Below are 19,329 nucleotides of genomic sequence, written 5' to 3'. Positions count from 1 at the left end.
GCCCTGGTCCGACTGAGGTCAGCAGCGTGTGGTCAGTGCGGGAAGCCCTGGGCAAAGCTGCCGTCTCCTGCAGTGTGTGTTTAGTCTCGGCCCCGGGAGGACCCTGGCATCCGCCTGTCAATGCTGAAGACGCGGACGGCGCGCGCCTCCCGGAGCCTCAGAGGAAGAACGTGAGGAAAGCTGCTCGCCAACCCAAAACTCCTCGGCCACGCAGCCCTTCGCGCCCCACGCCTGGTCCCGCCCCCTAGTCCGTCCGGACCTATCCCGCGCCGCGCTCGGTCGAACCCCGCCCCCAGCGTGGCTCCCGACCTATCCTGTCCCTCGTGGCAGGGCTTCGCCCCGCCTCTTCCCCGCCTCACTCTCGGCCTCGCCTGAGGCTTTTCCCGCGCCCGGAGTCCCGCCCGTAAGCGTCAGAGGCCCGCCTCCCTCGTAGTCTGGCCTATCAACGCCGCGTCTCGCACGAGTCCCGCCCCCGCGCCCTCTCTTGGCCTATCCCGCGCCTCGCCTCTGTCCCGCCCCCACCCTGACCTAGTGTTGGCGCATGGTTGTGACATCACGGGCGGCGCGCGGCGAGCGGGCAGCCGCGTCCTGCAGCCCCGCGGCCATGCCCAAGCGGGGCTGCCCTTTTCCGGACGCGGCGCCGCTGCAGCTCAAGCTGCGCGTGGGCCAGAGGGAGCTGGGCCGTGGCGTGTGCGCCGAGCGCTACTCCCGGGAGATGATCGGTGAGTGCGTGCATTGTGAGCGGCGGCCGCGCGGGGCTGGGGTCAGCGCGTCCCGGGGCCCCGAGGGCCAGCCGAGGCCGGGCGTACGGGGAACCGCGTGCGGGGAGCCGCAGAGGCGCCTTCTGTGGGACTGCCAGCCCTGCGGGAGGCTGCGGGGGTACTCCAGGCGCGTTTTGGGGCGCGCTGGCTAAATGCAGGTTTGCAGGGTCGGCCACGCAGCTACTGGACAGGGAGCCGCCTCACCACGGGAGCTCCATTCCTGTCCGCAAACAGCTCGAAGCCAGCGGCAAGGAGCCCGCCTGGCCGCGGGCCTGGGCTGTCCCTGCCATGCTGCCCGCTGCCTCCCAGAAGGGGAAGGGGACGGGGCTCGCCCGGCTCAGCGTCCGCCTCCTCACTCCCTGGCACCTGCAGAGGGCTGGGGAGGACAGCGGTCCCCAGCCCGGGGCCATGAGCCCACGGAGGGCGTGGGTGGGCTGTGGGCGCCTGGCTCACGTGTGTGGTCTGTCTCCCCAGAGAGGACCAAGCAGCTGCTCTTCCAGGGGGCCCAGGCCTACATGGACCGCATGTGGGGCGACGGCTGCGCCCTTGTGCACCTGCCCGAGCCCCCCAAGCCCGGCCCTGCTGCCAGGGGGCAGATGCTGATTGGACCCGACGGCCGCCTGCTCCGGAGCCAGACAGAGGCTGGTGAGTGGGGGCCACTGAGGCCACTGGCTGGCTGTCCGCACCCTCACACCTGTTGGGGGCGCCGGGAACCACTGGTCAGTGTTGCTTGTGCAGGGTGGGGCAGGTGCTGCAGTCGCTGCCTGCCTGGGACATGTCCCAGCACCGTCCACCCTTTCTGGGGGCAACAGAGGGAGTTCCTGGGCCTGGCGTCCACCTGGCAGAACTGGGCTGCCTCAGCGGCTGACTGATAGACAGATGGCTGGCTGGAGGGACAGTTAGATGCAGAAGCAGGCAGAAGGCAGCTGGGTGGGTGTTTAAAACAGCCCACCCATGCCTGGGCGAGCTGGGAGCCCCTGGGCAGCCAGCCACAGCGACACCTGTGGACGGGGACCTCTGGTGGCAGAGAGCACAGTGGGGGGGGGGGGTTTCAAAGGATCCAGTGAGAGATGGGGTGGGGACAGGGAAGTGGGAACCCCTCGGCCCCAGCATCTGAGTGACCTTGGCCCCCCCTCCCCGCAGACCCATCCAGGGTGGCCCCAGTGGCCTGCTCATCATGTGTACGTGCAGTGGACGGCAAGGCGGCATGTGGCCAGTGCGAGCGGGCCCTGTGTGAGCAGTGTGTGCGAACCTGCTGGGGCTGCGGTGCCGTGGCCTGCAGCCTGTGTGGCCTCTTGGAGTAAGTGGACATGCCTGGCTCGTGTTAGGTGGTGGCATCCTTGACCACACAGAATCGAACCCACAGCATGCTGATTCTCTACCTGGTGGGGTCCTGGACAGATTCACATTTTGGGCTCTTTATTTCCTAAAATCTTATGTATTTGAAAGGCAGAGTATAAAGAGAACATGCTATCCACTGGGCACAATGGCCAGGCTGGTCTAGGCTGAAACCAAGTGCCTGAAGTGCCGTCCAGGTCTCCCAGGCCACAAGCAGGGAGCTGGATGGAAGTAGAGCTGCTGGGATTAGAACCGGCGCCCACATGGATTGCTGATCCTGCAGAAAATTAGCACACTGTGCACAGCAGGGCCTGTGTGCTGATCTTCTGGGCCCCCCTCCCCATAGGTGACCCTCCTGGGGTCTGGGCACTGCCTGCAGGTGCAGGCTCTTGGGTGTGGCCTTTCAGACCAGGAACAGGGTGCGTGTACGTGGGTGCGAGTGTGCACAGGTGTGGGCACGCGTGCTCGGGTGTACAGTGGTGTGGATGTGTCATTCACACAGGTGTGGGCACGCGTGCTCGGGTATACACTGGTGTGGATGTGTCATTCACACAGGTGTGGGCACGCGTGCTTGGGTATACACTGGTGTGGATGTGCAAGTTCACACAGGTGTGGGCACGCGTGCTCGGGTGTACAGTGGTGTGGATGTGTCATTCACACAGGTGTGGGCACGCGTGCTCGGGTATACACTGGTGTGGATGTGTCATTCACACAGGTGTGGGCACGCATGCTCGGGTATACACTGGTGTGGATGTGCAAGTTCACACAGGTGTGGGCACGCGTGCTCGGGTATACACTGGTGTGGATGTGTCATTCACACAGGTGTGGGCACACGTGCTCGGGTGTACACTGGTGTGGATGTGCAAGTTCACACAGGTGTGGGCACGCGTGCTTGGGTATACACTGGTGTGGATGTGCAAGTTCACACAGGTGTGGGCACGCGTGCTTGGGTATACACTGGTGTGGATGTGTCATTCACACAGGTGTGGGCACGCGTGCTTGGGTATACACTGGTGTGGATGTGTCATTCACACAGGTGTGGGCACGCGTGCTTGGGTATACACTGGTGTGGATGTGTCATTCACACAGGTGTGGGCACACGTGCTCGGGTGTACAGTGGTGTGGATGTGCAAGTTCACACAGGTGTGGGCACGCGTGCTCGGGTGTACAGTGGTGTGGATGTGTCATTCACACAGGTGTGGGCACGCGTGCTCGGGTATACACTGGTGTGGATGTGTCATTCACACAGGTGTGGGCACGCGTGCTCGGGTATACACTGGTGTGGATGTGCAAGTTCACACAGGTGTGGGCATGCATGCTCCATGGCTTGGCCTGGGTCTGGCTCTGACCCGAGGGTGGCCAGGAGGGGTGGCCACAGCCTCTATGGAGATGATTGAGACCTCTGATTGGGATGGTCCTTTGTCTTGGCTCTGTTGGGACCACCGGCTGGCTGGGGTGGGGGTGTCCACTGGGCCTCCTGGGCGGGTTGTGTGGGATCAGTGACTCACCCTGACCTGTGTCTTCCCTCTCCCATGCTGCAGGCTCGGCGATGCAGGCGAGAAGGTGCTGTGTGGCAGCTGTACCATGTTCGAGGCCTGATGGCAGCGTGGGCGGGCTCTGTGTTTATACTGTCATGACACCAGCAAATGAACTTTCTATTTCTGCTATTTCTGCTATTTCTGAGTGTGTGTGTGCGCGCGCACAGGGGGGTGGGGAGGCTGCCAGGGTGACAGGAGCTGATCTCAGCCCCTGGTGGCAGCACTGGAGGGCTGTGCTGGCTGCAATGTGGAGGTGCAGGCTCCTTGCAGACCCCAAATGCTTGTCCCATCTAGGACTGTGGAGGCATGTTGTCATCTGCAAGGTGCCCAGGGTCCCCTGGCGAGGGTGCTCACCGGAGCTGGCCATACCCTCAGGAGACAACAGGGCACCAGTAGGCACTTCACAGGCACAAGCCCAGGTCAGGCCTCCCTGGTGGCCATGATGCCTGGGCAGCCAGAGGCTGAGGCTTCACAGAGGCAGTCGGGGGTTACACCCACCACCCCACAGTGCCACCAACTTGAAAAGCAGTTTTTATTGAACTTGGAGGGGCCATTCCAGGTTTCATAGTAAAAATACAAAGGTTGATGATAAAAATGCTGGCGGGGCCAGGGCGAGAACCAGCAACGTGGAACGTCTGAGAGAACAGGAACTTTCAGAGGGGCCATCCAAGGGGACACTGGGGGACAGTCCCCAAGGGCCACCTGACTTGAGGAAGGGCCTCTGGCCTCAGGAAGAGGCCACAGTGTTGTCCCTGGCTGGCCCTCCCCCAGGGCCACCCACAGTCTCCTCAGAGGCCAGCCGCTGGCAGGGAGAGGAGATGGAGTGCCCAGCACTACTCCCCAGCCTGGCCTCTGCCCATTGGCCCTGGCAGCCCGGGCCTCGCCAGAATGAGTCGGTGAAATAAATTAAGGACTGGCAGTTTCCCTCCTGTCTGCTGCAAAGGGTGGCCTGGCTCCGTGGCTGCAGCCGCGCGTGGGCTCCTTCCATCCTGGGGATCACTCAGGCAGTGCCGCTGGCCGAGTAGGAGAACTGGGGGAAGTGCGGCCTGCGCTCGCTGTCCACACACTCCATACTGTCATCTGTAGGAGCAGGGACAAGGCACTGGCACCAGTGCAACACGGGCACCCGCAGTGAGGAGCACCAAGCTGGGGGGAAGCTCAGGTGAGGCCCTTGGCACACAAACCCCGCCCTGGCGTGTCCACCTGCCAGGCATGGAGCCTCACCTTGGTCGGGAGGCGTGATGGTGATCATCTGGGCCGTGAACTCCTCATCAAAATACCTGGTGTCTGTCTCAGAGGTGACCTGGGGCTTGAAGGGCGGGCTCAGCTGCATGACAGCAAAGGGAGGCTGGCACTGGTCAGCTGACCCCGGACCGCCTGGGGCACCCCAAAGTGCCACAGCAGGTGGCATGGCTTGCCATTCTCGCCCTGGTTTCCTTGCAAATGGAGAAGGGGGGCTGGGGAAGAACACTCCTAGGCTGAGCACGCCCTGCCTTGGGCCTGGCTACTGGAGGAAGAGCAGTGAGCACCCAGGCTACGGGAGTGGGAGATGCACAGGTAAGACCCCAGTCACAGGGATGGCGGGCCTGGTGTGGCTAGAGGTGGGGTGACAGCAGACTGGGCACACGCCCCAGCTTGTCAGAAAGCGGGCCAGCCCAAGTCCACCAAGCATGGCAGGAGGTGGGCACATGTACCCTCATCCCACCCGGGGCGGGCAGGGCCGTGTACCCTCATCCCACACGGGCGGGCAGGGCCGTGTACCCTCATCCCACCCGGGGCGGGCAGGGCCGTGTACCTTCTTCTCGTACACGTCCTGCCACACGATGCCGGAGAAGAAGCGGTGCCTCATGATCTCCTTGGCGTCCTCAGAGCCCCCGCCAAGCCTGGGGGGAGCAGGCAGGCTCAGGAGGAGCTGCAGGCCCCACCTTGCACTGGGGGGACAGGCCCCGCCGGCCTCACCTCTGCTTGGGGTCCTTCTTGAGCAGGCCTGAGAGCAGGGACTTGGCCTCAGGGCCCAGCGTGCGTGGGAAGCGGATCTCCTCCATGAGGATCAGCTCGAAGAGCTTCTCGTGGTCCTGATTGTAGAAGGGCAGCCGGCCACACATCATCTCGTACATGACCACGCCCAGCCCCCACCAGTCCACAGCGCGGCCATAGTCGTTGTCCTCGAGCACCTGCGGGGCCAGGGGGGCAGCGTCACCGCGGGCCCAGCCACGCACCCCACGCTGCCGCTCGGGGAGGTGGGGTGGGCGCGGGCAGCACCTCGGGGGCCAGGTACTCGGGTGTCCCGCAGAAGGTCTTCATGGTGGCACCGTCCTTGATGCCCTCCTTGCACAGCCCGAAGTCGGTGATGCGGATGTGTCCGTCCTTGTCCAGCATCAGGTTCTCCAGCTGTGCGGGAAGGCAGGGTCAGCCCCGGCCCCCCACTGGCCCGTCAGCCCCCCTGCCGGGCCCCCTGGCACCTTGAGGTCCCGGTACACCACGTTCTTCTCCGAGTGCAAGTAGTCCAGCGCCGACACAATCTCAGCGCCGTAGAAGCGGGCGCGCTCCTCGGAGAACACGCGCTCGCGGGACAGGTGGAAGAAGAGCTGTGGAGAGGCAGGTGAGACGCGCAGGGAGCCCGAGTCCCGACCCCAGCCATCCGGACCCACCGGCGCTTACCTCGCCGCCGTTGGCGTACTCCATGACGAAGCAGAGGCGGTCGTGAGTCTGGAAGGAGTACTTGAGTGCCTGAAACCGAACACAGGGCTTCAGGGCCCGGCCCGGGGTACCCGCAGTACACTGTCCCCCAACCCCTGCTGGGCAGGACGCGCACACTCACGGTGAGAAATGGGTGTCGGGAGTTCTGCAGCACACGGTTCTCCGTGAGCGTGTGTGCCACTTCGTCCTGGAAGGTGGGGCGAAGGTGGGGCCTCTGAGCGCAGGTGCCCGGCCAGCCCCGCCCCCAGGCCCCGCCCCCGCCCCGGCCCCACCTTGGCCACGATGACCTCTTTCTTGAGGATCTTCATGGCGTAGTAGCGGCCGGTGGCCTTCTCCTTCACCAGGATCACCTTCCCAAAGGTGCCCTTGCCCAACAGCTTCAGGTACTCAAACTCGTTCATGGTCTGCGGGTGATGAGCGGTTGTAGCTCACGGCCGCCCAGCCCCCAGGAGCCCAGGCGTCCTCCGTGATCCACCGTCAGTGCCGGGAGCAGCCCGGGCAGGGGTGGCTCTTACCACACGGTGCTTCGGCTTGGCCAGCGACACCTCCATCTCCTCGGCGCCCGAGTTGTCACTGGGAGACCCCGACCGGAAGTCCATCATCTCCTCCTCCTGCTTCTTGAGCCCGTCGGCCACTGTCTGGATGGCTGTGGTCCATTCCTCCCTGCAGGGACGCCCGGCAGACAGGGCCTGTGGGCCCAGGCAGCCTGCCCAGCCTCCTCCCCAGGCCCCGCTGTCCCTCGCCTGCCCAGCCTCCTCCCCAGGCCCCGCTGTCCCTCACCTGCCCAGCCTCCTCCCTGGGGCCCCGCTGTCCCTCGCCTGCCCAGCCTCCTCCCCAGGGCCCCACTGTCCCTCGCCTGCCCAGCCTCCTCCCCAGGCCCCGCTGTCCCTCGCCTGCCCAGCCTCCTCCCCGGGCCCCGCTGTCCCTCGCCTGCCCAGCCTCCTCCCCGGGCCCCGCTGTCCCTCGCCTGCCCAGCCTCCTCCCCGGGCCCCGCTGTCCCTCGCCTGCCCAGCCTCCTCCCTGGGGCCCCGCTGTCCCTCGCCTGCCCAGCCTCCTCCCAGGGCCCCGCTGTCCCTCGCCTGCCCAGCCTCCTCCCCAGGGCCTGGGCCGCTGCCTACCGCTCCTCAGGCGTCTCCACGTGGAAGGTGCGCTCGATGACCGTGGTCCACTGCAGGCAACGGATGATGAAGGTGTTGGGCCGCGGCCGCTCCGTCTTCATCAGCTGGCACTCTGGGGTGGCATCAGGGACAGCCCTCAGCAGGCAGGGCCCCTTGCCACACCTCAGCACCCCCCAGCGTGAACAGTCTGCTCCGGAGGCAGCCCAGGAGGACACTGGGCTGCGCCAACATGACCACCTCGGTCCTGCAGTCAGCAACTGGGCCTGCCAGGCCCTGGGGAGCCCAGGAGGAGCTGTGACAGAGCAGCGTGTCCTGCTCCTCACGGCCACCTCTACTGCCTGCAGCACACACCTGCAGAGCATTCAGCCCCCACTCACACGCCTGTACCGTGTTCAACACACTTGTATACCAGGAACATGCATGGGACACACATGGGCTTTGCACAGCCAGGCCATGTCTTCTGCAACCCCGCGTCCTATGGAAGCCAGGCCCTGCCCCTGCCCCAGTTCCTGAGGGCCTTCTTGCCCTGCCTGAGGCTGCAGGGCAGCCTGCCTGGTGGCCCCCACTCCAGGAGCCTGACCAGTCCTGATCCTGGGGCATGTGCTCAGCCTGAGCTCCTTGGGCACAAGGTGGGCACAACACAGGAGGGTGACCCAGCAGCTTGTGCCACAGCCCTGAACCTGGGTGGCTACCTGAGAGGGCATGGGGGGGGGAAGATCCCACGGGGGCCATAATCCTTCACATCCTGGGGCACATGGGCTCTTGCCTAGCCAGGCCAGCCCCCAGGACTAAGCTGGGCCCCCAGTCAGTGGATCATACAGAGCAGTACAGGGGAAGTGACACAGCGCACCCACTGGATGCTAGCTCCCAGCTGAGGGGATCAGCCCCATCCAAGTCACCTCTCCCAGGGGCCTCAGCTGCAAAAGAGCCTTGGGGGGGACACCTACGTGCCACAGAGAAGTTGTTCAGAGGGGACTCGCGCTGCTCCACGTCCTGCGGCCTCTCCTTGTAGCCGATGAAGGTGCCATCACTCTTGAGAAGGAAGTAGCGTGGCCGCCATGTCTTGATGTACTCCCCTGTGGGGACCCAGGACACCGGCTGTGAGGACTCTGCAAGACTCGGCTGGCTGCAGGCACGGGGACAGGTGCCAGGCCCCGGCCAGGTACCCAGGGTGTGGCCAGCAGGTGGCTGGAATGTGAGCTGACCAAGAACATAAAAGCCTGGCTCCTGGCAGGGGCGCGCCAGCCCCAAGATCCTGGAAGGCACAACAGGATGAGAGCGGGGACAAGGACAGTCGCTGCCCGCCCTGGGCACAGCCTCTGAACACCGGCTGCTATGACCCTGTCCTGGCTCAGGGACACGGGCACAGCTCCCCCAGCCGTCCCCACGCACAGCGCGTGGGGACGTGGCAGATGCTCTGGGAGCGCGTGGGGTCATTTGTCTTCCTGACACCCAGGAGAACGCCTCATTTACATTTTGCCGAGCTTAGAGTGTGAGCAACAGGAACGGGGCTAATTAGGCAATTGCTCCACTGAGAGGGCCCAGGGAGCAGGCAAAGACCCCAACTCAGCTCACCAGACTCCCAGGGCTGTCAGGGGCCGCCCGGGCAGGGCACTTGCTCTCCCTGGCACCTCCCCAGCCCGGCCTGCACTCCCTAGTTCACAGGGGGAGGCCCTGGCAGATGGGCAGCCCCACCCCTGCTCTCATAACCCTTTCCACATCCAGGAACTGATGCCCCCAGGCTTGGCCACACAGGAGGGGGTGCACAGGGGCTCCAGGGTGAGTGTGTGGAGCTGGCTCTGGGGGCTGCACAGCCCCCCTCTGCTGGGCCGGGCCGCCCGCCGGAGCGCCCACCCGCCTGCGTGCCAGTCTGGAGCTGTCGGCCCCTGATGGAGTGCCTCTCATTCTGCCAGCTGCCGCGCCCCAGGACGCTGACGGCGCGCAGAGACTGATGAGCACCAAGCCAGCGTCCCCGAATCCATCTTGGCCCTGTGCGGGGCGGCCCCACTGACTGGGAGCCTGCCCAGGGGTCTGCTGAGGGACACACCTGCCCCACCTCTTCACCAGAGCCCTGGCTTGGCTGGGGTGTGGCGTCCTCACACTTAACCTAGTCAGCCAAGATGCAGACACAGCCACAGACCCTGCCAGGCCTGGGTGCGGGGAAGCAGGCCGGGAAAAGAGGCAGTGTGGCCACCATCAGACTGGCCCCTGGGAGCCCATGGAGAAGGCAGACGTGCCCGCTGAGTTCCCCCTCTCCCGGCAGTAAAGGGTCCCTGCTTGTCCCCCGTGTCAGGCTCTGCTCATGGGTGGAGCAGCAGAGTCCAGCCGGGAAGGTCCACCCCCAGCCACAAGGGCCCACATGACATACGTGGGGTGGCAGCAGAGCAAGCACACTGGAGCTCTCTGGCGTCCACCCTACAAGCAGGGTGTGCAGCGGGCACCCAGGCCTGGGTGTGCCAGCATCCCCCAACAACACATGCATTTCAGACCCGCAACCATGGCCGGCCCCAGCCTCCCTGCCCCAGCAGGCTCCACTCCCAGGCAGGTCCAGGAGACCCACGCCTCCCCAGGCTGGCCAGCCCACCACTAGGGCATCCTCAAACGTGGGCCAGGGCTGGGAGCAGAGGTACCCAGCTGTCCCCACACTGGGTCCTGTCCAGGCCACAGGAAAGGCACGCTGGGGCCTATCAAAAGCTCCCAACCCCAAGCCAGTCCAGGAGGCCCCAGAGCTGGACCAGCTTCAGCCTCACAGCCCTCAGCACGCCTCAGCCCCCACGAGCGTGCACCCCCAGCAGCACCCGTATGACTGGGGCAGGGGTCAGACGCCACGCTGCGTGGCTGCCGTGGCCTGCACTCCACGAGCGTCCCCTCCGCCCCTGCAACTCTCAGCAAACTGCTGGATTAACGCCTTGCTGCCGCAGCAGTGGCTGGCAGGGTGCCAGGCAGCACCAAGCTGTTTCTCCACAGCAAAGTGAAGCCCAGCAGGCCCAGGGAGCAGCGCCAGCTGACAGCACCGCCACCGCCCCAACGCATCCATCGTGTGCGACAGCTGCGGCCGCCACGTACCTTCTCAGCCCACTGAGCAGACGGCCTGCTGGCACCAGTCCATCACTGCCGGCTGAGTGGGCCCTGCGTCCCCTGAGGCGGCCAGCCCGGCTGGGAGTGCTGCACTGAGGGCAGGAGCAGCGTCCGCTCTGCCAGCGGGGGTGGTCCCAGAAGGCAGGATGCACAGAGTCCCTGGGACACTAGTCCAAGAGGCAGGCCATGGCCGTGACCCGGATGTTGGTGACCAACTGCCCCTGGGCTGGACGCTGGGCTCCCCCAGCCACCCCAGCACAGTGGAGGGACGCAGCCTCTTTCTGCAGCACCTCACCCAGCCCCCTGGCTCAGCCACACACAATCCCTTTGCTCCATGGGTGGGGTGGCCTTCTAGTCTCCCCACCCTTGACTCTACACTCTAAATCCAGCATGGCTGGATCTGCAGCTCAGGGCCAGCCCCAGCCATGGCCACTCTTAAAAGCCAGAACCCTCACCAGTCACCAACTGCCTCCAGCTGCTTCAGCCACATGTGGCCCTCCAGGGGTACTTCCCAGCCTCTGTCCTGGGCCAAGAGTCCAGAGGGACCCGACCTGGCAGGAAAGGTGTCAGGGCTCCTGACCTGGCTGAGCAGCCTCCCCAGACACCGCTCAGAAGGTGGGGCCCCGCACCTGCCCACCTGCCACCACAGAGCAACTAGACATTCCCCAAGGACACAGACACAGGACACAGAGGCAGTGGCTGGCTGCCAAGAGGACCCCCAGTAACTCATAGCTCTCAATGCTAACGAGTGGGAAAGGCAGGCGACTGCTACCTGGGTGGGCAACGGGGCCGAGGAGCCCCAGTGAGGGAGCAGTTGAGGGCAGGGTGCTGGTCCCACGCCCGCTAGGCATGCCTGTCCCTCCACCCCTCCAGGGATTTCCAGGAGTCAGCCAGGCCTGCAGAGAGGGTGCAGAAAGATGGGCGGGGAAGGGGTACCATCGTCCTGCAGCCCAGTCCCAGCTGCACCCCGGTGGCAGGAGAGTGAGTGCCCCAGCCCTGCCCGTCCTGAGCCCCCACAGGCTGCCCTGACAGAGCCCTGAGCACTGCCCCCGCCCCCCAGCACCAACACCTTAGCTTCCTCTTTTGCTGTTTGTTTTTGGAGGGAGAACTTGACGCTCACAAAACAGGAAGCTGGGCCCGACACTGCCAAGCCATGGCCACAGCCATGTTCCCAGCAGCCTGGCCCCTCTGGCCAGCCCTCCCACTGGGCACACCCACCCCTCCCCCTGGGCACACCCACCCCTCCCCCCAGGCACACCCACCCCTCCAGGTTCCCAGGCCCCATCTTGCCTCCTGCTGCCCACAGGGCACCGCAGGAAGTAGACACAGCCACAGCCTCCCAGGGAAGCAGGGGCAGCCCTGCCCAAGGCGGGCACAGCCCTGCCCAAGGCGGGCACAGCCCCAGTGCTCCCTGCCCTGCAAGGGTGAGCCTACAGAGAGCATCGCCTGGCTGGACAGTGGCCACCAGGGTCGCGAAAGGTTCTGGGACTGGAGGCCCCTCCAGGGCCACCTGCCCCTGGACTCAGAGGTAGTGGATGGGAGGCAAAAGGGAGCCTGGCCACCTTCAGGGCCATAGCAGGGAAATCCAGGATGGGGACACAGCAAAGCCTTGAATGTTGCACAGATGGGTGCCCGTATAAGCCCGTGGGCCACCTTGCCTCCTATGCAGTGGGCAGGGCCCAGGGAACCTACATGCCAACCCCAGGCCAACTTCCCCAGGCACCTCTGGGCTGGCACCACCAGGGCCATAGCCCCTGGACCCAGCTTTCCATTGGGGGCTCTGCACGGGAAGGGCTCAGGTGGCCAGGAGACCCGGACTATGTCCCGGCTGTAGCCATTGTGGGCACCTGAGGAACTGCCTGCTTCTCAAAACAAAACAGAAAGCTGACACCCAGAGTCCCACTGGGCGTGCTCCTCAGGGGACCGCAGGCGCTCCCAGAGCACAGCTGGCCCCACGTGTTGGCTCCTGGGGTCGCCAGCCAGGGATGCATGTCCACATGCAGCCACGCAGGGCCCAGGGCCCAAGCTCCGGAGAAGTAGGCAGGAGCCCCCCACCAGACCATCACCCAGGGGTCTCTGCCCTCTGCCCTCAGCCAGACCTGAGCAGGGGAAGGATGGAGCAGAAATCAGCACTGATGGTGGTGACCGCCATACAGCCAGGGGCCACCACAGAGGGCCACCTCTGGAGGGGGAAGGGGGCTTCATGGGCACATGGCCTGGTCCACAGCCTCACTACCCAGGCTGGGGGTGCCACAAGGACTGGGGGCTGCCAGGCCCCCCAGGCCCAGGCAAGTCCCTGAACTTGGCCCAGCTGAAGCATGGGACAAGTGTCACATCCATGCCAGTGCTGCCCCTGGCCTGTTGTCCTCCACAAGGGGCACCTCTGCCCTTCCCAGAGGGAGCCCGAGGAGGGATGGAGGGGCTGTCGGCTGGGTCCTCCCTGCAACTGTAGTCCCCACCCCCACCCGCTGGGAGCAGGTGCGGGGAAACCTGTCTTCAGGGGCCCTCGGGCAATGCCCCAGGCAGCCCAGTGTCCTCAGGGCCTTCCAGGAAATCAGGAAGAGAGTTGCTCAGACCAGGCCAGAGGGTACCCACCCCTAGGGCACACGCACCTCGCTTGTGCAGCCAGCCTTCCTTCACAATGCTTCCTTCGGTCATGGTGCTCCTGCTGCCTGCTCCCGCTGCGCTCACTGGAGGCTCAGGGCGCCCAGGGGGCCTGGCCCGGGGCTCTGGAGAAAGTGACCGAGGACTGTCAGTCTGAGTCTGGCCCTGCCACAGGGCCCTGGACTGTCCACATCCTCTCCCACATGCTCAGCGCTCCCTGGGTCCCAGACCAGGCTGGTCAGCCCCCTGCCCCTCCCCCAGCCCCAAGGGATTGCAGCCTCCCCAACCAGTGGAACCAGCTGAGACCACATCCTCCAGGTAGCTCTCAACTACTCCAGCCCCCCACCGCTCAGTGCCCAGCCTGTCCAGGCCCTGGGACTGCAGGAAAACCGTCCCAAACCACAGGGCCCCTGCCACTGGGAACCCTCCGCATTCCTCCAGGCCCTGTGCCACCATATGAGCCCCCTGCTCACCAGCCACAGCATCTGGCACCGGCCCACGTGAGCATTCCCCGGGCTGGGCAGGAGCCCCAGGAGGGGGACAGCCAGGGAGGCAGTGGCCACAGGCCAGGCCTCCTAAGCCGCAACCTGGGTAGCAGGACCAGGCTTAGTGGCAACCAGGAAGGGCCTGGGGCCTGGGAGAGAGGGCCAGGGGCAAAAACGATGCAGTGGGATGGCCGAGGAGGGGACCCCCACTTCCTGCAGCCTCTGTGGCCCAGAGGCTCCAGCCCCCGGCTTTAGAACCGGCCCTGTAGGCTGTGTACAGCCAGGGATAGGGAACCAGGCCCCACCCACACAGCCTGCCCTGCACCTGAGTGCCAGCTTCAAGCAGCCCAGGACAGCAGGGGTGAGGGGGCGGAATCCCAGGCCAGTCCAGCCAGGGGGTGCACCGAGGCAGGCTCCTCAGTGGGCCCAGGACCCCCAAGCAGATGTGAGCAGCTGACCCCAGCCAAACAGGAAGTGGCTTGGGGCCCAGGAGGGGTAGCAGACCCCTAAAGGGGTAACCCGGGCAGCCCAGGAAGGTCTGACTACCAGAGGCTTCTAGGAACTAAAAAGCGGGTGCGGACAACCCTTTTCCCAAGCCCCCAGCACCGACTCGGCCCCGCTGGCCCCGCACCCAGGCTCGCAGGGGCGCCCCCAGCCCAAGGCCGCGGGGCCGGGCGCACCCCCTCTGCTGGCCTAGGCCCGGCCGGCGGGGAGGCCTCCCAAGGTCACAAGGAGGCCGGGGCCGACGGCCCGCACCCGGACGCCGGCCGGGGCGCCTCCCGCGCGGCCGCGCGCCCCGCGCCCTCCACGCCCAGGCCTCGCTCGGCCACTTCCTGCCCCCGCCCTCCACGCCAGAGGCCGTGGCCGCACCGGCCCACCGGGAACAAAGCGTGGGGCCGCGAGCACGGCCGGCGGCGGCGGCGGCGGGACTCACCGGGCCGCCGCGTCCGCGCGAGCGGGGCCTAGCCGGGCCGCGGCCTCCGGCGCCCGCCGCTCCGCATCCCCGCGGGCCGGCGCTGGGCGGGGCCGGCTGGAGGCCGCGGCGGGCGCTGCTCGGGCCGGGCTCGCGCCGCTGCCGCTCCGGTGCCCGCGCTCGCGGCGCGCTCGGTGCCCGGCGCGCTCGGTGCTCGGCGCCCGCTCCCGCGCTCGGGCCGCGCTGGCTGCGCTGGGCCGGCCGTCCGCCGCGCTCGGTCCCGCCGCCGCCGGCCCGCCCTCTCCCCGCCCCGCGCCCGCGCCGCCCGCCCACATCCGCCTCCGCCGCCCCGGGCGCCCCCACCGCGCGGCCGCCGGCGAGGGCGGAGCGCCCGGAGCGCGAGCAACGCGGGGCGGACCCGGCGGCCCGCTAGCGGAGCGCGGCCTCCGAGGCCCTCTGTGTAAAGCGCCGGCCACTAGTGGGCCCGGCCCGCGCCCCAGATGGGCCTGGGGGCTGGGGTCGGGAGGAGGGAGCTGCCCGAGGGCCCTAAAAGTCCCAGGCGAGCGAGTGGCCGCCGGGGACAGTGCGGGACGAGTGCGGACGGGTTCCCCAGCCCTGAGCAGAACGGGGCGCGGGACTTGCGGGGACAGGGGGAGGAGAGGGACCCCGAGCTGGGGACAGAGGCAGCCGGCGGAGGGCGCACGCAGCAGGCCCTTGCCTGGACTGGCCGGGCCGGACCCGTGGCCGCAGCCAGCCACGCAGTCCACGCGCGCTGCGGGGTCTCCCGCGCGGCAGACAGACCCCCGGCTCCCAAAACACCGCACCACCCCGCCCCGCCCCCTCCCAGAGGCCCAGCGCTGATTGGCCCGGAGGGGGGGGGGCTGTCATTTTTGTTTTTTTATTCAGGGTCAGAGTTCAGCTCGGCATCGGGAGATGACTCGGGGAGGCAGGTGCAGGCGGGCCGGGTGGCCGGGGTTCCGTGCCGCCCCGACGGCACTGGCGTCACTCGCTCCTCCAGGTGCCTCCCAGCTCCTGCAGCATAGAGTGACCCCAGCTCAGGGGCCCCCGCAAACCTTGATCGTGACCCCCCAGGACGCTTTCTGGGCTGTGCAGTCTGGAAGGTGGAGGAGCCTGGGGAGCAGGAGCATCCAGGGAGCTCCCCTGCAGACCTGCACAGGTCACTTGCACATGTGGCCCTGCACTCTGCACAGCTGCAGTGACCCACCCCTGCGCCTGAGCTGGCACTGAGGGCTACAGCCCAGGCCTGGCTCTGGCCACTGCCGGGCCTGCCACAGGGCCCCTTGGCCAGATGTTCCTGACAAAAACTGCTGCCCTGGCCCCAGAGGGGCCGGTTGCCTGCCCTGTCCCCTCCTGCAGCTGCTGTGGACGTCAGGACGCAGGGGCCGGGCACCAGGGCTGTGAGCTCAGCAGCAGCTGCAGGGCAGGGCCTGGGGCAGCTCCCAGGCCAGATTGCAGCCCGATTCTGGAGAGGCCCTCCAAGGGCGGCCTGCTGCAGGCCCCCAGGACAGCCCACTCCCACAGTTAACCGTGGGCTGCCAGGGTCAGGCCTGCCCCCTCCTCAGGGTTGCCCTTGCAGGTGCAAGGCCGGTTCGCTCCCTGCCCACAGTGGCTTCCAGTGCGAGTCCGCTCAGAGTGCACAGACCCTCCCCCAAGGAGGGTCCCCAGGGTGCAGGGAGGAGGAAAAGACCGCCTAAGGAGAGGGGAGAAAATAGGTATGCTCTCAGGGGGAGAACCTTCCAGAAAAAAAAAAGGCCAGCCAGTAGCCGGGTCTGAAGCCAATGCCAAGCAAGAAATGTGCCCCCATCCTCTCCCGAGGGTCATTAGGTTCACCGCAGGGAAGGGTGGGGCTCTGGCTGGACCCCATGTACTGGGCTGCTGTCAGGGAGACCAGGCTGGGGCCTGGTGCCCCAGCCCTCTGGGCATGTACCTTGCAGGGCGACTGAGAGCTGGGGCGGCGCAAACACTGCGCACACACCTGTGTTCAGAGTGAGGCTCCCATCACTGCCAAGGCCACACCAGCTATCTTCCCTTATCTGAAGACCACCAGGATGGCAGCTCGTGGATAGAGGGGGGTCCGCGGTGCCGGGCACCTGCTTCCTCCGCCCCCTCCCCTCTTGTCTGCCCAACCTGTCTTCAGAATGACCAGGACGCGAAAGCTTTAGTGCTAACCCCAACCCGGCCCTCCCGGTCTGCTGGGAGGGTATGGGGTCTCAGATCTGCGTCTGCGCTGACGTGCAAGCACAAGCTCTTCAGGAAGGGGCATAGCCCCCACCTGCCCCAGGCCCCGACGGCCGCTCTGGGGCCACCGAGCCCAGCCTGGGAAAGCCCCTTGGAAGCAATCAGGACCTTGGGTTGGGGCTGCACGGGAAGGGCGGAGGCAGAGGCGGGAAACACGGCTAGACCACGTCCCCGTGTCCCGCACCCCCTCTTACCCCGGGCCGGCCCGCCCCGAGTTTCGCTCTCGCGGCGCGGGGCGGAGCGAGCGGCCGGGGTCGCACCCGGGAGGGCGCACCGCGCGGGCGGGCGACGGCGGGAGAGGGGCTGGGGCGCGAGGTGAGCGCGAAGGGGCGGGCTCCCGGCTGCGCCCTCCCCGCCCGCCGGCCGCGCCCCGCGGCGGCGCTGCCATAAATGGGGGCCGCCCTCCGCGGCGCGCGGCTTCTGCTGACTTTGGATCGAGTTTGTCCTGCTCGGGGCAGGTGCGGAGGGCGGCCCGGGCGCGCGGCCGCGCAGCGCCTCCCCGCACCGTCTCGCCGGGCGATGCCGGCGGGGCTGCATGGAGTTCCCCGGGCACGGCGCGCGGCTGCTGGGCCGCCTGAGGCGGCAGCGCGAGCTGGGCTTCCTGTGCGACTGCACGGTGCAGGTGGGAGAGGCGCGCTTCCCCGCGCACCGCGCCGTGCTGGCCGCCTGCAGCGTCTACTTCCACCTCTTCTACAGGGACCAGCCCGCGGGCGGCCGCGACACGGTGCGGCTGGACCGCGACATCGTCACGGCCGCCGCCTTCGGCCGCCTGCTAGACTTCATGTACGAGGGCCGCCTGGACCTGCGCCGCTTGCCCGTGGAGGACGTGCTCGCTGCCGCCAGCTACCTGCACATGCAGGACGTGGTCGCCGTCTGCAAGGACAGGCTGCGGGAACTGGACCCGCAGCCGCCGCGCCCCCTGCCCGCCGCTCCAAGGGTCCAGGCCACCCTCCCACCGCCAGCACCGCTGCCTTGCCGCTGGCAGGCCCCGGGACCGCCCGACGGGGCCCTGGACCTGTCGCTGAAGTCCGACCCGAGGCAGGGGCGCAGCCGCCCGCCGGAAGCCCAGTCGCTGGTGAAGGATGAGCCGGTGTCGCTGTGTGAGCAGCTTGACGGCGGCTGTCCCGGGACTCCTGGCAGCCCCCGGCGGCCCCCAGCTGCTCCTGCAGCCCAGGGCGCCCCCGTCGCCAGCGGCGCCCACCGCCAGGAGCAGAACATCAGGACCCCGGGCAGCCAGGAAGGGCACCTCTGCATGTGTCCACTGTGCTGCCAGCTGCTGCCCAGCGCCCGCATGCTGCAGCTGCACCTCAGCGCCCACTTCCGTGAGCGAGACGGCGTCCGCGCCCGGCTCCCAGCCCGTGGGGCGGCACCCACGTGCCCGCAGTGCAGCAAGACCTTCTCGTGCGCCTACACGCTCAAGAGGCACGAGCGAACCCACTCGGGGGAGAAGCCCTACACCTGCGTGCAGTGCGGCAAGAGCTTCCAGTACTCGCACAACCTGAGCCGACACGCTGTGGTGCACACGCGCGAGAAGCCTCACGCCTGCCGCTGGTGCCAACGGCGCTTCACGCAGTCAGGGGACCTGTACCGCCACGTGCGCAAGTTCCACAGCGGCCTCCTCAAATCCCTGCTGGGGTGATGCAGTTCCTGGGGCTCTGGGGCCGGGGCAGGGCAGGTGGGGGAGCCCTGGCGCGAGGGTGGGGGGCTCCGGAGGTGAAGCCTGTGGGAGCCGCCATCTGGGTGGGGCTCCGACCTCCCTCCCTAACACTAACCCTGGCCTCTCACCCCAGGCTGGCTCCTCTGCTCTGTCTCCCAGCCCAGCCTGGCGGTGCCAGCTCTGTCCTGCTCCCAGCCCCTGCAGCCAGATCCTCAGACCTCCCTGGTTGGGGTCCCCTGCAAGAACTTTCCCTGTCTGCTCTGGCACCTGAGGGTGCATCCTCGGGGCCCCTGACCCAGGCCAGGGAGGTGGCTGGCATGTGTTCCTGGTGGGCAGTCCCTGGTGTCTCAGCAGGAGCCCCTTCCTGGTTGGCTGGGAGCGGGGGCGAAAGTGAGTATCAGCAGGGGGGGCGGCTGGGCACAGATGGTATCCCTGGAGGCGCAGCCAGGACAAGGGAGCTAGCCACGGGCTGTGCAGCCCCAGGGGCAGTGTGACTGGCATGGGATGACGGGCCTCGGCCACGAGCAGTCCCTAGCACCCGTAACCTCAGGGGAGCCAGAGAAGTGGGGTCTTCGCAAGTGGCACCACACATCTATTATGGGAGCGGGTGGGCCATGCTGCTCCCCTGCCTGGGCCAGGACCGTGGCATCCTGAGAGTCCCCTGGGTGATCAGAGAATGGCCTTGTTGGTGGCAGGGCTGAGGGGCTGACCATGGGGCACTGTCCTGTGGGCAATGGTGTCCTGGAATCCCATTTACCACATGCGGTGTATGCAGGGCCGCCTGTCCCCATGGAGGACACCTACATGAGCAGCGTTCCTGCCTCACCTGCACGTGGCTTCCAGGGGCCCTGGAGGGGCAGCCCAGCTGCCGGTCAGGG

At 67.0% G+C, this 19,329-nt stretch overlaps 3 protein-coding genes across 7 annotated transcripts; 2 read left to right on the top strand and 1 right to left on the bottom strand.

The window, feature by feature from the left end:
* Positions 1 to 573: 573 nt before the first annotated feature.
* SIVA1 (SIVA1 apoptosis inducing factor) lies at positions 574 to 3,762 on the top strand. Its single transcript, XM_040974990.1, has 4 exons — positions 574 to 722; positions 1,236 to 1,406; positions 1,905 to 2,061; positions 3,641 to 3,762. The coding sequence occupies exons 1-4, from the start codon at positions 605 to 607 to the stop codon at positions 3,696 to 3,698; spliced, it is 504 nt and encodes a 167-aa protein (XP_040830924.1). The 5' UTR covers positions 574 to 604; the 3' UTR covers positions 3,699 to 3,762.
* A 393-nt stretch (positions 3,763 to 4,155) lies between these two features.
* AKT1 (AKT serine/threonine kinase 1) lies at positions 4,156 to 13,262 on the bottom strand. 5 transcript variants are annotated; one of them, XM_040974983.1, is made up of 13 exons: positions 13,146 to 13,262; positions 8,403 to 8,531; positions 7,456 to 7,567; positions 6,853 to 7,000; positions 6,610 to 6,741; positions 6,459 to 6,524; positions 6,299 to 6,367; positions 6,100 to 6,225; positions 5,900 to 6,028; positions 5,597 to 5,811; positions 5,433 to 5,520; positions 4,862 to 4,964; positions 4,156 to 4,667 (listed from the first exon to the last, which is right to left on the bottom strand). In XM_040974983.1, the coding sequence occupies exons 1-13, from the start codon at positions 13,189 to 13,191 to the stop codon at positions 4,471 to 4,473; spliced, it is 1,560 nt and encodes a 519-aa protein (XP_040830917.1). In that variant the 5' UTR covers positions 13,192 to 13,262; the 3' UTR covers positions 4,156 to 4,470. The 5 variants fall into 5 exon arrangements, with proteins under 5 accessions (XP_040830917.1, XP_040830918.1, XP_040830919.1 ...); XM_040974984.1 differs by having other exon boundaries at positions 4,543 to 4,717; XM_040974985.1 differs by having other exon boundaries at positions 4,543 to 4,717; positions 4,862 to 4,946.
* Positions 13,263 to 17,329: 4,067 nt separating this feature from the next.
* Positions 17,330 to 18,433, top strand: ZBTB42 (zinc finger and BTB domain containing 42). The gene has a single exon (XM_040975676.1). The coding sequence runs from the start codon at positions 17,330 to 17,332 to the stop codon at positions 18,431 to 18,433; it is 1,104 nt and encodes a 367-aa protein (XP_040831610.1).
* Positions 18,434 to 19,329: the final 896 nt, after the last annotated feature.

The sequence above is a fragment of the Ochotona curzoniae genome, unplaced genomic scaffold (assembly GCF_017591425.1).
Source record: "Ochotona curzoniae isolate NIBS_2020 unplaced genomic scaffold, NIBS_Ocur_1.0 contig_2688, whole genome shotgun sequence".
Lineage (NCBI taxonomy): Eukaryota > Metazoa > Chordata > Mammalia > Lagomorpha > Ochotonidae > Ochotona > Ochotona curzoniae.
This window is presented reverse-complemented; position numbering and strand designations above follow the sequence as displayed.